This window comes from Phyllostomus discolor, chromosome 7 (genome assembly GCF_004126475.2).
Source record: "Phyllostomus discolor isolate MPI-MPIP mPhyDis1 chromosome 7, mPhyDis1.pri.v3, whole genome shotgun sequence".
NCBI classification, from domain to species: Eukaryota; Metazoa; Chordata; class Mammalia; order Chiroptera; family Phyllostomidae; genus Phyllostomus; species Phyllostomus discolor.
Genome location: NC_040909.2, coordinates 27728976 through 27746008, shown reverse-complemented (window position 1 = coordinate 27746008; position 17033 = coordinate 27728976). Strand labels below are relative to the sequence as shown.

General features: G+C 51.5%; 1 protein-coding gene across 2 annotated transcripts in view; it reads right to left on the bottom strand.

Annotated features, from left to right (window-relative positions):
• Window positions 1-427: 427 nt before the first annotated feature.
• The window catches only part of COLQ (collagen like tail subunit of asymmetric acetylcholinesterase), a 52493-nt gene continuing 35887 nt past the window's right edge, over window positions 428-17033 (bottom strand). For both annotated transcript variants that reach the window (XM_036030622.1, XM_036030621.1), the window contains exons 11-17: window positions 16040-16120; window positions 12044-12158; window positions 6047-6186; window positions 5043-5162; window positions 4481-4601; window positions 2648-2750; window positions 428-760 (exon numbers count right to left, since the gene is read on the bottom strand). In XM_036030622.1, the coding sequence (XP_035886515.1) occupies window positions 691-760; window positions 2648-2750; window positions 4481-4601; window positions 5043-5162; window positions 6047-6186; window positions 12044-12158; window positions 16040-16120 (750 nt within the window). In that variant the 3' untranslated portion in view covers window positions 428-690. The remainder of the gene's footprint in view (window positions 761-2647; window positions 2751-4480; window positions 4602-5042; window positions 5163-6046; window positions 6187-12043; window positions 12159-16039; window positions 16121-17033) is intronic.

Below are 17033 nucleotides of genomic sequence, written 5' to 3'. Positions count from 1 at the left end.
TGCGGCCCCACTGCTGCCAGCAGGGCAGGCATGCCGGCTGCACTTCAGCCTACCCCCGGGCCTGAGCATGGGTTCGGCAGCTTTCTCAGCACTTTTTCTCGAGTGGGTCTCTTGCTGGGGAACCCGTGCCCACAAGAGGCTAGACTGCGCTGTGGCTAGTTGAGGGGTCCCTCGATGGGTCCAGAGCCATGCTGAGACAACAGGCCCCCTTCCCAGCTGTGTGGTTCACAGGCACGGAGAGACCCGGCGGCTGGATGCCCTGGCAAGAATGCCTGCGTTTCCAGAGGTCAGAGGAGCGGAGAGGCCCGGGCCCCAGACACCCCGGATGCCCCGACGGGATGAGAACAAACGTCCCTCAGGTCCACGCGTGTCTGACAGGGCTAAGCCAGTCTGCGGTCTGGGGAGGACAGCGGGCCCTGAGGGTCTGCTACTGGCCCGACGGGAGCGATGGGTCACAGGCCCCATGCCGGGCATGGGGGAGGTTTTCCAGTACTTTGGATTAAGACAGGATGCAGTGGTCTTGAGTTCTTCCAGTTGGACTGAGTTAAAAGCATGTCTTAGCAGCAAGAGTTTGTCCTTGTTTTCGTCAGATGAAGGTGGTGACACTGGACCAGGCAGATGCGAGGTCAGTTTAGTGAGGGTGGAGAAGCTGCTGCAGGTGCATGCGATGCAGCCCACCTCCCGGCATCCTCAGGTGAAGTAGCGGCAGGGTGTGGAGTCGATGTAGCAGTAGGGGGTGCACTGCAGGTCCCCGTATGACCTGGGGAGGCAGACACAGGTCAGGGCAGCCACGGGCTGGTGAGCAGGAGAGCTCCCACCAGCCCACAGGAAAGAGCCACGTTCTAAAGGTCAACTCTAGCGACTTTTGGTCAAACGTCATCAAACAGCAGCCACTGCTGCTAAGGGGTCTGTAGAGACTGTTGTCATGCTCATTCGAGGTGAGGGATTTGGGGGGAGCTGAGTCCAGGCCTCTGGGGCTTTCCCCCTTGAGCCCAGCTGAGGGACCTGGGAAGAAGGGGTTGGTAGCCTTGCTCTTAACACAGCATCTCTGAGAGACCCTCCCCCTCTCAAGGCCCCGGACACCTCCAGCTCCGTCCACTGCACTGCACAGATCGCCCTGCACTGAGGCAATTGTTCTGTTGCTGTGCAGCCCAATATGGCAGCCATGGGCCCTCAGTGGCTACTGAGCTCTTGAAAGAAGGGTAGTGCGACTGAAGGACTGGATTTTAAATTTTCTTTAATTTTAATTAACTTAAATTTAAATAGCCACAGGTAGCCAGAGGCTCCCATAATGGACAGTGCGGCCCCTACCTCTGCAAGCCCGAGTACTAATCCTGACACAGCGTGTTACACGTCGTGCCCACGTTCACAAGCGTCCTCCGAGGCTCCCAGGGGTTAGGAGAGTAACCGCAGTGAGCCCGCGGGCAAGCCCTGGGCTCCACACAGTCCTGGGTCCCAGGAGTGATTGTCTGCACTCGTCTCCATGGAACCACCCGCCAGCTCAGACCTTCCGCCAACTTTCTGGCAGATGTCTCCTTACCTAAGGAGGGGACAGTGCGTACAAAGACAGAGGCAGTGGAGGACTGGTGACTGCAGGTCTACAGTTCCCCCAGCATGGTCTGCTATGTTGATATGTGTTTGGGGGGACAGGCCTTGAAAAGACCCCTTTGAAGAGATTGCAGAGAGGGGGCGATAGAGAGACAGGCCTGCTGTCTGTTCCCCAGCTCTGCTGAGAGCCTGGGCCAAGCTTAACAGATGGATCAAGGGCTGAAGAGACTGGGCTCCTGAGAAACTTAGGAGGGGGAGGGGCCAGTGATCTGCACTGGAGTGGAGGGAGGTGCAGGGCATGGACTGGAGAGGGGAACAGCCTGCACATTTTCCCTGGAGCGCTGGCACCCTGGTTCTGTGAGGGTTAGGGGAACGTGGCACCATTTTACACCTTGAAGGACCCAGGAGGCCACAATCTGGGCATGGAATCAGTGCCTCACGGGCCAGCGGCCCTCAGCTGGCTTGGGAGATATCCACGTGGAGGCCAGAACACGAGAACACTCATCCTGAGCAACGTAAGGCCGCACCGAAGAGTCTCAGAAATAATTAGAGGGGTCCTTGAAAGGTACACCAAGTTCCTGGGGTTTTCTTGAAGGAGCCACAAGCCAGCAAAAATAGACATTAGTGCTGCTGTGGTCTCACTTGCACCCGCGGGCCTGCCCGAGCGTGGGGGCTAGTTCCAGAGAATTCAGGTTACACAGATGCTTACAGTGTCTGAAACGCCTGGATACCCCCACTGTCCACTGGGCTTCCCTCCCAGGCCCATAGCCTCGAAGACCAATGTGGCCATGGTGGCCCCTGGGAATGGGAGCTGACCACACAGGGGCAGCCACCAAACTTAGAGGCGGCTGCTCCCAGCGGCCCAGGACGGAGCTGGGGCTGTGTCTGCTCCCACTCGGCAGTTGTGGGTTTACTGCCTCTCTCCTGCAGGTGAGCAGGAGCCAGCCATCATGTTATTTGTTGCCATACCTCAGTGTCTAGAAGGTACCAGGAGCCTAAGATGCAGTCAGAGTTCTTTGTGAAGGAAAGGAGAGAAGGGAGCGGGGAGGCGGAGGCGGGGAAGGAGGGGTGTCACGATGGCATGCAAGGCTGTTCCTACCCAGGGAGATAGGTCTCACACGTCAGGTGGCCAAAGTCAGAGCCGTCACAGTCTTCCACACCCTTGTGCCGGTGACCATCTCCACAGTATGCCCGGTGGCAGCCTGAGAGGACACAGGAAGTGCAGCCATGAGGAGGGACGGGGACGGGGGCAGGGACCCCAGCCAGGGCTGGGCCCCACTCACTGAGAAGTGCTTCACCACCAGGGGTCTCCCTGGCAAAAGTGCAACCTCAAGGATCCACCCAGAGCATGCCCCTCTTGAATGGACCTCCGTGTAGCTTCAGACTCATCCAGGGACTGCCCCCCAGGCCTCCAGGTCCTACACTGGAGAACAAGGAGACCCCCAAGTCCCACCCTGCAGAACAAGGAGACCCCCAAGTCCCACCCTGCAGAACAAGGAGACCCCCAAGTCCCACCCTGCAGAACAAAGAGACCCAGGCTCCAGCCCAGTCCCACCACTTGTTAGCTGAGAGACTGAGAGCAGCCCCTTGGCATCTTGGGACCTCAATGTCCTTACTCGAATCTGGGGCACGAGCACCAGCTCCCCCTCACAGGAACACTGTGGGTTCCCATAAGGTGAAGGCCAGGAGACTGAGCATCGGTGACAAGCTGTGGTGGGTCTTGTCTGTTACAGAAAGCTCCCCAGGTGGGTGACCCTGTGTCCCTGGGGAGCCAGAAGCTCTTCAATAGGGTCTCTGTTCTCACACAAGGGGAAGGGGAGAGCCTTGGAATATGGACCCCACCCTCATTGTCACAGGGCTAATTCCTTCCTGCTGTGTGATCTATGGGCCAGTGTCTGCAGCAGGGGCAGAAGGGACTCCAGGCAAGGCCAGCATCCTGGGGATCGCCCTCCCAGGAACGGTCACAGGTACAGCTGCACGGAGAGCGAGCAAGCTGAGAAAGCAGCTTCTCAGCCCCACACCCACCGCTGAGCACACCATCCTCAGGGCACTGTCAGCCCTCATCTGAGCTTCCCGCAGGCAAGTACCAGACTTCTCATCTGCACATGCCCAGCCCTGAGCGGAGCCTGGCTTCTCACAGCAGGGGCTTAAAAATAATCTAGCGAAGGGATGTGGACCCCTCACTGCCCTCCCACCGTCCATGCACACATGGGCTCACCTTTCTGAAGACTCGAGCAGTCAGTACCAACACCCTCATTTGTCAGCCCATTTGTCAGTGGAGAAAAGTGAGGCTCAGAGACACGACCTGCCCATCACCTCACTCCCCAAGTAGCTTCTCAGGGAGCTGAGGTGAGTCGGTGGCTCTCAGCGCCTGCATTCAAACTCTGCCCTGAGTCTAAAGCCCATGCTTTCCACCTCACCTCCTGCTTTTGTCACTGGATTAAAAAATAAATAAGCTGCAAAGCAAACCCTCCAGCCCCATGCTGGTTGCCTGCTCCTCCTGGTAGCATCCCGTAAGCCTGCCCAGCCCACTTTGCAAAAAATGAGCTCTGTTGCCCAGGGCTCTATCTGGTGAAAGTGAGTCCAGATTCAAATGCTTGACTCCCTCCCTTTCACTTTTCACTCCTGCATCACCCTTATCCTTTGACAAAGAATGTGGACTGGAATTTGGATTTTGCCAAGAAGTCGACTAAGAAAAAAGGAGAGACCTGGTGGCTTCTCTGGGGGCACGATCCTTGACCCCAGCTCCCGATGACAGGCCTGGATAATGGAGGAGTTAACATGTGGACTCCCTGAGGTAGATCACCCCCACAACAGCTCAGGGACACCCCTCTGGCTCTAGAACTGTCCCAAACCACCACAGCTGATGTCCAGGGCTTTCCCTGACCCCCACCCTGATGGCGATCCAAGCTTCAGGCTGGGCCCCACTCACTGATGCAGTCGTCACCGGCATCATTGTTCCCGTCGTCACACTCCTCCCCGGGCTGCAGGACCCCATCCCCACAGGAGCCTCGCTGGTCTACAGTGTAGTCCACAGGGTAGAAAGGGGTCAGCTGGACAAAGAAACACACCACAGTTACCAGGGGCAGCACGCCGGGCAGCTGCAGGCAGGGCAGGTCACTGGCACTGAAGACAGAGCCTCTGGGTCCAGGGGGTGTTGCTGAGGAGCAGCCCCCACCCCTGGGTGGGGAAAGCCCTCCTATTCTGTCGCCCAGAGCTCTGTAGTGGTAGGAGGCTGGGCCAGGTCAAGTCAGCGACCTGGCAGTGCGGGATGTGAGAACATCTGTGACCTTGGCTCAGAAAGAAGGTTCTGTCTGGGGAGCAGAGGCATGGACAACCGCTCAGAAACACAGCGAAGGCCGCTCAGCCCTTGCATGTGAAAAGACGGCCACAACTCTGCACCGGGCCTGACTGTCAACCTTCCCGACCTGTAGTGATGAGCCCCTCTCCTCGGTGGGGAATGCCCTGCATGCCTGCCTTAAGCCTTGCGGTACCTGGATGGGGAGCCAGCCCAGGCTGTCCTTGAAGTACAGAGATCTCTGGTCTTTGCGGAAGGCAATGGCATTTCTGGTGTTCAGCCTCTCAAGCTCCTCCTGGTTGTTGACCACAAAAATCTGCCAGAGAACACAATGGTGAGGCTTCGAGAAAACACTTCTACAGAGGGCAGGGGGAAAGCTGGAGGACACAGAATCGCTGCCCTTGGACTCGTGAACAGTGGGAAGGGGGTTTGCACATTACACTCTAGCATTCCTCCTGAAGGGGGAGGAAAGTCTCGATCTCCATATCTTTTCAATCCCATTCCTAATGTCTCCATTTGAAGTAAAAAATGTGTCCAAGACTGAAATAAGAAGGTGAGGTCGTTTAAGCAAGTAGTGCGACACCTAGAAATGATTCTCAACAAAATTCTTATACTCAAAGATGTTCATTACAGTGTTGTTTACACTGGTGAAAAGCTTGGGCACACCCTATAAATATCCGATAATAGGACACTGGTTCAGTAAATCACAGTGCAGCTGCATGATGGGTAGGTGGTTATGCATCAGTTCAACGGACGTTTATGATGAGCTGATGTCCTGGCTCTACTTCAGAATCATCCAGTGCCGGGCGGTCAATAGTGAGTAGGCATAAAGAGGAAGCAAGACTGGCCATGAATTGATAATTATTGAATTTGGGTAAAGGGTGCATGGAGGTTCATTACACTGTTTATTTTGCTTTTGTATTTATTTGAAACTTTCCTTAATTGTTTTTGTTTAAAAAGACAAAAAAACCCCACAAAACCCTCCAAAATGGATTCATAACCAAATGGATATTTTGGTTTTCTTCTTTAGGTTTTTCCCTATTTTCCAATTTCTTATGAGTGTGGACCCAGTGTAAGTTTTACTGGACAACTATATACATACACACACAAAACACAAGTTTTACTGTTACACAGCCCCACGGGGACCAGGTGAGAGGTCCCGCGGGGTAACGCCCCAGATTTCTCCCAGGAGAACCTTACCGCAGGAACTCGCGGGGAGTTGGGCCCATACATGGATTCCCCGTACGAAGGGTTGTTCACATTCAGCGGGGTTCCGCAAAGACATCTTCCTGGAGGCCCGGGAAATCCTCTTTCTCCTTTGGGTCCCATGACAAGTTGTCCTAGGAAGCAACAAGCTGCTGTGTTACTAGAGCCAAGAAAGAAAAACCCAACAGCCCAGGTGATGGGAGCAACCTTCACAATAGAGAGGAGGCTGAAGTCCACAGTATTTCAGGGCAGGCCTGGGGAGAGGTTCAGTGAGATGCTTTGGATCCAAGATGTGGAGGAGGCGATGTTCTCTGTGGGTCTCTTAGCCACACTAGGTGTGGCGTCACCTTCCCAACCCTTCTTCTCCCTTCCCTCTCTTTACACGTTACCGCCTAGACAGATAGGCAGTCTACTTCCCAGATCCCCTTGCATCTGGAGGTGACAATGTGCCTCAGTGTTGGCCAATGCAATGGCTGGGGCAGGAGAAGGGTGGGCATCTGGGAAAGTTTATCCTGAGGAGGGAGAATCATTGCTGGAGAGACACACAGCTTTCCCCCATTTCTTCCTGCCCTGAAGATAGACAAGGTGGCTGGTGCTGCAGCAGCCATACTGCACATATGAAGCAACGAGGATAAGAAGAGAAGCCGACATAAGGGACAAGCCAGGGGCTCATGGGGACTGGAGTCCTGATTCTTAGAGGATGAACTAAGCAGGCCACCGTCCACCTCTTGACTCTCCTTACTGTCTGAAAAAACAATCCTGTCTGTTTAGACCATTATCAACAGGGTAACTGCCTGCAGATAAACAAGTTGCTCACTGGTAACTTTTATTGTTTCTAATTCATTTTATGTTGTTCTTATATGTAGGATCTTTACAAAGGAATTTCTGAGTGTGTATTTCTTCGATATCTTCTGGAAGAAAATGGAAGTTTCAAATATTCTCAGCTCGTTCACTCTCCCCTGGTACCGAGAAGAGTGTCCCCAAAAAATACGATCATAAAATTTACTCCCTGTGGTGCAGGAGACCTGCCAGGGTAGCAGTTCTCACCTTGACTTCTAAAGGCCCTGATGCCCAGGCCTCACCGCAGACCATCAGGACTGCTGAGAACAGAACCCAGGCAACTGTACTTCCCCACACTCCCAAGATGATTCCAACCTGCACCAAGGTTGAGAACTGCTGGTCTAGGGGATTGGTCTTGGCACAAGTCACTCCCCAGCCAGAGCATTCTCCCGTTCACCCTCCAGCCCTCCCTCCCCACGTGCCTCTTAGCTCACTCCCGACCTGTGTTCAAACTTCACTTTTCCCGGGAGGCCTTTTTGAATTTTTATACTCTGTCATGCTCGCCTCAGACACAATTTCATAGCTTTCTATGCCTTTTCACCAAGGTACTTACCTCTGCTCATGATTCTATATATTCTGAGTTTACTTGGTCTTCCCCAATAGAACCTAAGTTCCAAAGGCCAGGTCTGATGTGTTTTCATTCACCAGGGCCTGACGCACATTCACCAGGGGCATGATGCATGTTTGATGACTGAGTGAGTGAGTGAGTGAATGAATGAGTGAGTGAATGCAGACTAACTAGAAAGAAAGGGGGAATAAAAGGTCTTCAGAAAAATCTAGACGTCACACTCCAGTCAGCTCCAGTTGCTGGAGCAAGAGCCACCCAAATAACGGGAAAAGAGGAAAAGATAGAGACTGAAAAATGAAAGAAGCACCCTTCGTCCTGGGACAATAGCGGGAGTGTGAATACCAACCAGTCACCAATGTCAGGTTATAAGCCAAACAGGGCAGCCAGCAACGGGAGACCCACTCTGCAGATCCCAGAAGGGCACGAAACAAAATGACCACCAGGGGGAGTCTGGCTGGGAGCCAGGGAGGCAGTGGCCACTGGAGGAGGGGCCTCAAAGGGAAGACCCCAACCCCGAGTCGGCACGTGCAGGCTCGGAATGTCCAAGGTCAGAATGCTGCCGGCACGAGGGGGGACGGTGCTTGCCAACATCTTACACCAAGTCATGGCTGTTCTTTCTAACGAGAAAGAGGACTGTCGACCTGTGGGAAGAGCGCCTGTCATTTGGAACAGAGCCCAGAGAGACAGAGGCTCCACCAGCCCAGGACTGTCCTGGTAGTTAAGCAGCTGGGGAGACCGAGGTGGGAATGCTCTGTAACCAAGGACATCAGAGTGGCATTGGGGCAGCCTTGCAGAAGGCTCTGTGACTCCAGAGTTGGTCCCATTATCCAGCTAATTAGTGCTGCGGCTGAGATGTGAATTCATTGCCATTCAAAAGAGAAATATCCAAGAAGGCTGATGCTCGAAGGAAGACGGCCATTCCCAGGTTACCACACTGATTCACTTATACCCTGTCTGGGTGCAGGAAGGACTCAGCCAAATTTATAATTGGGTTATTGCAATGCATCTGAAAAGCATTTTGCCTTATCCTCCCCTGTACCCTCTGTGACTTGGGTAATGAAAAGCTGCCACTGCCTCCACCTCCCACAGCACCACCCTGCTCCACAGCAGGGCACCAGAGCCAGAGGTAGCCTCCTGATCAGACGACAGGATGTGGCAAGGAGCCGGCTTCCGGCCACCACTGCAGTTTCCCTGCCGATTCCTCCCAGCTGTCAAGGGGCATCTGTTTCCCCTGCCTGTTTCCTGCCAGGCTGCACTGAAGGGCACAGCTACCCAAACGACCCCACTCCGGCCTCTCGGAGCTGGTCCAGTGGGCCTGGCCTGGCCTCCATCCCTGCAGCCAGGGGCCCTGCTCTCCACCTCTGCCCAGGGAACTTCCACCCCCATTGGCTGCTTCGGTGGGGGCGGGGCAGAGAGGAGTCTGGGAGAAGGCAGAGGAACCGCAGCATCATCTCCACTTCACCTTGTGCTCCCACTGGGCCCCTGCAGGGGCTGCACGGCTGAGGGGGAAAGTCTCAGACCCAGGAGTCACAGACTTGTTCTGGGCCAGGTGTGGCCACCAGTCAGCTCTGTGACCTTGGGGAAGGCACTTCTCTCTGAGGCTTAGAGTCTTCTCCATAAAGGGAGGGTTGTCCTAGCCCAGGAAAGTGTGGCCTGCAGACCACAGGGCCCGAGGACAGTGCAAGATGGGTTTGCGGTGGTGGTTCTGGAACTCTGGGGAGCAGTGTGCAAAATCCTGGGTAGACTTTTTTTTTCCTGACAGTAGGTTTGGGGCTTCTATCAGATTCTCAAAGGTATTCTCAAGAATCACTTTGAGGGCCTAGTTAATCTCTTGACAATTATCCAACTGGTTCCTGGCACAGAGAAAGCCTCTTTTAAACTTCTCCTTCCCCTTCTCTTCCAACCCTCCCAAAATTTTTCCAAAGAGCAGGGTTATTGCCCCATTTCCTTCAGCCCCCCTCATTCTGGGAAGCTCCCAGAAAGGAAGTGACTCAAAGGAAGGCACAGGGAGGGGACATCAGTCCAAAGAGATGGCCAGCAGCCTGCGTGCCTGCTGTGTAATACTGAGGTGGGACAGACTGAGGGCCAGTGTATCCCCATGAGTGCCGGTGGGGGCCAGCCCCACCCATCCCACCTGCCAGGCGCCATGGGGATATGAAGCCGACTCAGCCACAGACCCTGCCTCAAGGACTTGCCATGTAAAGGAGGATGAAACCCATCTGCAGAAAGCAGCCACCAGTGGAGGGGCAATAGCAGAGAGGCAGAGTGTGACTGGGACGCTGGGGAAAGGAGAGCTGTTCATTAGACACCCAGGAAGGAGAGGGTTTTGTTGGGTGAACCAGGGGATGACAGGAATGCCATTTCAGCCCATGGCCCAGACAGACTGTAGACATATGCCCCAGCTCTGCAGAGAGCAGGGCATCTGCTGGAGGACAGAGGGCAGCAAGGCTGTGATCTGGCCAAGAACAGGGTGGTAGAGGTTAAGGGGACGTGAGCGCACTCGGCTGTGTGAGACGGAGCTGGGGACCGAGGAGAGAAACCAAGGCTACACCGGCCCTACTAGAGAGATGGGGTTGCAGTCCACCGGAGACTGACAGGACAGAGCAGTGGGGTCTGAGTGAGCAGCTGATGGTCTCCACGGCCTGCCCTTCTCCCCAACCCGGGCCCCAGGAGGAAACGAGTTCAACTCAGATGAGGGCTGGCCTTTGCAAATAGACACATATATTAAAGTCTGAGCTTGCTAAGGACCTCCTTATGCATCCACACTGCCCCCCACCATGTTCCCTTTTGAGCCCCTAAGTTCCCCAAGGACCAAGAGAGTCCCTTCCAGAAGCACAACCAGGCTCCGGGCCATGCTCTCAGGCCTGGCACCTTATCGTCAGGGGGCTTGAGGGAATGCTACGCAGGAGGAAGAAGAAATGGAAGGACCCCCATCCGGATCATCTTAGTCGACTCAGGGAAACAGGTTACGGGGCATGGCATGTGGCCTGGGCCGCATCTCAAATCTAGCTCCCTTAACAAATGGAAATAGGTGCAACAAGATAACTGATTGGCATGCACTGTATTTGTGGTGTATAACATGAACCCACACTTTTGTGGGCATTATACACAGAATTCTTATACTCTTTATTACACTCATGGTATGTAATCATTATATCCATAAATAATGCACATCCTTATTTGTTTTAAAAATTTGGGCAAAGAGTGCACATCATACCTGGCCAAATAGGGTAATTGATGCTTGTTTTCCCGGTATTTCAAGGAGATAGCAAGAGTTGATGCTTTTTTGTCCTTGCTAAACACAGGTACTATTTGAAAACTTCTGCCGGTCTGTTCTCAGAAGAGAAAAGCTCCTAAGATGGGTGGTGGTGTTTGAAGAGTGTGAGGAGAAAGGGGACTAGAGATTGGAGAGGAGGGATCCCCCCAGGCCTGGAGAGAAGGAGGATCCCCTGGTATCCTGGAGAAGAGACAGGGCCTCAGAAGAATGGTTGTGGGGCACTCCTTGGGAAGTTGAACCATGCTGACAGGATCCCCAGCCTTGCAAATATTCTAATGCCTGAGGATGGCAGTCACCAGGTACCCACAACCCCATGGCCTCAGACAACAGGCATTTAGGCATAAATAGGACAGACAAAAGGCTAGCAGGACCTCCTTTGCTGTTTTTCTGCCATAATTCCCAAGGTCTTTGGCCAATTATTTTGTGGCAGTTGAAGCAGTGGAGAGAACCCCAGCAACCAACGCCTAAGATCGAATTTTCCTGATATTCTAGCAGATGGGAGTCTGAGTCAGCTTTAATTGTTTTAAGGATCTAATAAAATATGATATTTCATGATCATCTCAAGATGTGGTTGCAAATATATTTCCCTAAGTACTGGGGGAAATACAGTGTGGAATTTTGCCTCATTCTTAAGAAAAAAAATTGGAATAAAAATTTTTTCATCTCCCTTGTATAACTGAGGACAACGAATCTCACACAGTCCGTGAACAGCCTTCTTGGAGCTGCAGATGCTGTGTTTATACAGACAGTGTGCTCTGAAAGGCCTCACTGGGAGCTGGGAAGAGAACACACTAAGTCAAGAGCTTAACTCGTCATATTACACAGGTAAAACACCCTCTTAAATGACTTTGACTTTTTTTTATGGTTTCTTTCTACATTCAGTGCAAATCTGTAAGGACTCTTTCCTGACACTGCGTAAAATAGAAAAACTTGCAACAGTATCTTTACTTCTAGGTGTAAGAGAAGTGCTTAGAGCCAAGAAACAGTTTTCTAGAAAAAGGGGTTCGTTGATGAAACATGTGCCTGTTATTCTTCACTCAATATACCAATGGCATCACCGATGTAATTGTTTTCTCTCCTCTATTTGTTCTCCAAAGTGCTACAGACAAAGCCAGAATGATGCTTATCTTTCCTGTGTAAAGGCTGGATGAGCCAATTTGTGGGGATATAATAAATATGTTGAAGTTCCTCTAGCAGTTTCTAACTCCAAACATGAGGCAGACCTCTGCTGATATCGCCTCCCACTCTTTCTGGGAAGGCTGGCCAGCAGTGCAATGCTGTGGCTCAAGTCAAGCGTAGCTCTTACCTGCAGATGGGGGGCCTGAGGGTCCAGGGGGACCTGGGGGGCCCTGGCGGCCTGGTTGACCAGAAGGCCCAGGCTTGCCTGGTGGGCCTATAACTCCACTCTCTCCCTTCTGACCCTGATGAGAAAGAGAGAAAGGCAGAACCTGTTATGCGAGCATGGCAGGACAAACTTCCTTCCCTATTTACCTTGAAATCAGGGACCACCTTACAGTTCAGAGCAATAGCCTAAGGCAGGATACAGCCCCAGAAGCCTTGACCACCAAGCTCCAAAAGAACTCAGGGCCAGTGTCATTGGAGATGGTGATGGTTGCAAGTTTGCAGGCGTTACTTTTTGCTCTGTCTCAATAACAGGGCACGTGACAGCTGAAAAAACAATCCAACCCACTCCCCTCACTGGGCAGATGAGAAACAGAAGCTCAGAAAGAGCAGGAGTTAACACTAGCATCAAGGCAGCAAAGTGGAGCCTAGAACTCAGGCCATGTACCTGCTCACCAGTACCTTCCATTTTATCACAAGAGTTGTTTCTACCCAATGGCTACCCATTAACCTCAGGATAAAGACCCATAACATGCACCCTAGATCATAACTGTGCAATTCTTTTTGTGGTCATTGCATCAATGTCTCCCCATGAGACATAAGCTCCCTAGAGGTCTGAACCTGTCCTGTTCACCTCCCTCCCCCAGATCAAATGAGGGAGGAGGAAGAAGCTGGAAATTCAAAGGCAAAGTAGTTTTGTTCAGCTGTAAGTCAAAGATTTAGGTTTCACCGTGGCCATGAGACCCTATGTAACTCACATCATGTGCAGGGATGTCTCATTTCCATCATCTGTAAATGGGGCCGGAAAATACTTGTACAACACCTGCATGGTTTATTGTAATTTAACAAGGATCTCAGAGGTGAAAAGGGAGTTTTTCATGGAACCAAGGGCTACATAGGGCAAGCTGGTTACCATAGGCAACTGGCCTGGTTTCATCTTTCTCACAACCCTTGGAAAAAGTCCCAGTTTCTTAAAGAGAGGCCCACCTGCAGCAGCAGTCATTCCACAGGGCTGGTGTCCTCTGTGCTGCATTCTGGGAGGGCCAGGAGCAAAGATTTTCCCCTCCGGACTGCCCTTAGGAATGACTCAGAAACCAAGGCCTGTGGATTCTTTCCCCACAGTTTTCTTAATGGGTCCGCTCTTGCCCCAGGCTTAACCAGGACAGTGATATGATGCCGGACATCTTTGGCCTGGGTCCCCTTTCTACTTTTGTGCCTTGGCAGGCTTGCCATCTGATGAAATGTGATCTTCCCCAAGTCTGGGATGCAGGCATGCCAGGCACACTCCTTTCCAATCACCATGGTGACAGGTAACCTACCCCCTTGTCAACATGGCCTTGGGGGGCTCTCTCGGCAATGTCCAAGGAGATTTTTAAACTGTCACTGTGGGACTCAGGTGTCAGAGTTTGTTTCTAATTCCATCCCGATGGAGGGAGGTCTTAAGCCTTAGCCTAAGGTGAAGAATTCTGTGAGGTACCAAGATGGGTCCCAGAATGGCAAAGGAAGTCACACCATCTTAATATAGCAACAGTTAAGGCTTGTTTTTCTAATGGCCAGGTCAGCTGGCTATGAGCACAGGAAGTGTCCCTGGTTTCAAGGTGCTGGAAACGCTCCTGATTCTGACACCAGCAGTGATGGAAGATTCTGCTTTTCGGTCATCTTCTCAGAACAAGCCATGTCTCCATGAGCAAGACTAGCAGAGCAGTGCTTTCCAGGAAAAAGCATTCTTTATCCCTTCATTGCCACCACCAAGCATTCTTTACCCCTTTATCACCACCACCAAGTGTGGTGGTCTCTCTCAAAGTTGTTCTGTCTCCTTAACTACAGGCTTGTACAGGGAAGTCAGGAGCTGCTTTCCTGGGCCTACCTGAAGGCAAGTCCCAAAGCATGAAGGGCAGAGAGAAGATGTGATGTGGGGGAAAGCTGGTCTCAGCTCACTGAATCCACCACTGGCATGGAAGGTGGCTTCAATAAGGGGCCCTCAGCAGGCCACTCCACTAATTTGGACCTGTTTCCTTGTGAAGGGAATTGAGTTGGGTGGTCACGAAAATCCTCTGGCTCTGAAATTCTAATTTCCTAATGTCCCTTCTGGATTTCTGATTCTAGGATTTGGATAGACCTTGCATAACCTCCAGAACCTCTTAGTACTACTGGCCCAATGAATACTTGGTATATGAGGGCCTATGCTAGGAAATTAATTCACACAAAGAAAGCACTGTGGCAGGCTCCAAGTATCTGTGGACCAGACAGACATGGAGGAATCACATTCCTCAGTTGTCTACGACATCTTGTAGAAAGGGTGACCTTGCTTTCCTAGCCCCTCTGAGCTTCTAGGCATGGCTCTGGTGTCATTTTGGAGATTACTACAGTTACATCTCTTTCAGCTTCTCAGCTTCAGCCCTCGCCAGGGAAAGACAAACGCTGCCCAAGTAAAGAACTAGGCAACAGAAGCCAAAAATCTTCTTGAACCCCAGTATGGAAACTTCTGGATGGAAGTCAGCAAGCAGTAAGGGAGAAAATGATCTGAAAAGAGAGCTTTCCTCCTTTCCCCCTTTTCCAAGCCTAGTTTTTAGGAAGGTGGTAGCTGGCAGCATCGTGAAGGCACAGCCATGCCACCCAGTGTCCAACTCTGAAGACTGAACTGGAATATTGCGACTTCAGAAGTTACCCCGCGAAATCTGATTATTGAGGTTGGAGGCTGTGTCGTTGCTAAGTTCACTTGGAAAGGATAAGAATTGGCTTCCTATGTTACCATGGTTCTGAACCCTGGCCATGTGTTAGAATCATGTGGAGAGCTTTTAAAAAACCAACCATCCATGCGAAGCCTCACGCCAGGTCACGTACCTGGGAGGTGAGACCTAGGAACTGGGGGCAAGGAGAGGCCAACCTGGAGCTACAACTACTGCTCAAAGATGTTCTTCTCAACATTTGGGTAGGCCTCTCTTGTCCGAGCAATCCTACTCATTTACTAAACTCTGATGCAGATATTTTAAAAAGATGTAAAAATGCTTAATGATTATCTGTAGTAATGAGTAAAAATGCATATATTATGAGTTTTAAATTAAAAATGTATGATATAACAACTATATATCAGATATAAAGGAAACAAATAACTAGAAAGTTCACAAAGAAATAATGTTGGGAAGGAAATATACTAAAGTGGTTCCATGGTTATGCCTGGGTGTTAGGTCTTTAGATGACTTTTTTCTCCACTTTCTGAATTTTCCAAGTTTTCTGCAATGATCATGTATAACATTTCGACTGGGAAAGGAGGTAAAAAGCCAACAAACTGACAGCCTAAAAAGTAAAGGGGCACATCTCTCACACACGTCTGTCCATCAGCGCTCAGGGGAGAGGTTTCTCTAGGGCCCTGGGGACCGCTCCAAAGCCAGCACAGCAAACGCACCTCCCTCTCTCCTCGCTCTCTCGCTTCACGTGTTTTGCCACGAGAGCCTGCTGACCAAGGGGAGTTCAGATTGAAAAATCTCCCTAAACCGTTAATAGTGCCAATAAAGAGGGTCACTTACAAACTGGGATCCTGAGTGGGGGAAAAGCCACCCACTTGATAACAGTTGAGACCCACAAGACCCTTCCACAGCCGGAAGTATCTGGGCTGTTCTCCAAAACTCCATTTGCGTCTGAGGCATTGGGGCAAAACCCAGTTTTTCTGGGTAAAGGACCAGATCTGGTTCCATTCCCAGTTGCTTTGGTGAAGGTAGCCCTGTTCTCATGAACCAAAGATCTACTCTTGCTCCTAGCCCTACAAACAGTTGGAACGTGGCATCCTATCCCATCTACTCGAACTATGGCTAACCTAGAAAAACCAGGAGCTCCAGAGGAAGCTGAAGACTGGGTCTATGGAATATCTGATTGACCCCACCCACTGCCTCTCCACACTGCCCCCCAAGGTGAGGAGGTCTGACTGCCAGGTCTGATTGTGGTATGGCCCCAGGACCCTTACCTGCTTGCCTCGTTTTCCTGGTCTTCCTGTGGGTCCCCGGTGTCCTGCTATTCCAGGCTCACCCTTCGGACCCATTTCGCCCTGGAAAGAGAAAAGAGAAGCAAGAGAGGAATTAGGGCACGTGGAGCAGGCACATCTCTGCAGGTCTACCCAGTCCCTGGCCATGAGGACAGTCTTCCTTGATCATGCCAAATCTGTTCACAGCAGGCTGCTCTGGGAGACTGGAAAAGTGATGAGGTCATGTGAAAGGGAGACAGACTTTTCATGGACAAGGGAGGGGAGGAGAAGCCCGCCCTGGGTGGGGGATTTATTATCTGAGGGACACAGCTGCCAGGCACCACACATGCTGGTGTCCCAAACCACCACCCAGAATGGCCACAGCGGGAGGCTCCTGTGTTTCAGTCACAAGTGTGCCTGTGACACAGGCTGTCAGGGAACATGCTTTTTCTTTTAGTTGAAACTTTAGGTTGTGCTTTGTTTTGTTTTAAGCATAAATCTGTGGGGCTTTGAATGACTGGACACACTTTTGACAACTACCATTTTTGGGAAGTTTCTGCTTGTGTAAGACCTTTACAAAGGGTTGCACATTTCCCCGCTCTTCAGTAAAACTTGGTTTGAGCCCCAGCTCACCTCCCTTTGATTCGGATGAAAACTCTTTGTAAGGAGAGATGTTCCAGACATATGTCCAAATATGTTAGTTATTGTAAAGGCATGGAAAGCAACATAAACAATATTCCTAGTTGAAAAGCCCTACTTTGAAGTATTAGAGCCAAGTGTACCAATTGCAGAATTCTATATTTAAGGCCAATCTTTCGTAAAACCCATTTCTCCATTCTAGTTTCTCTTCTTTTTCCCATGGGCCTCTGGGATTCCAGGCCCTCTTGCTATTTCTTTGGATCATGAACTCACAGGGCACTGTTCCCAACTCCAGTAATCCCACTACAGCCCGGAATGCACTGCTCACCAGCTAAACTTAGCGATGGCAACCTCGGAG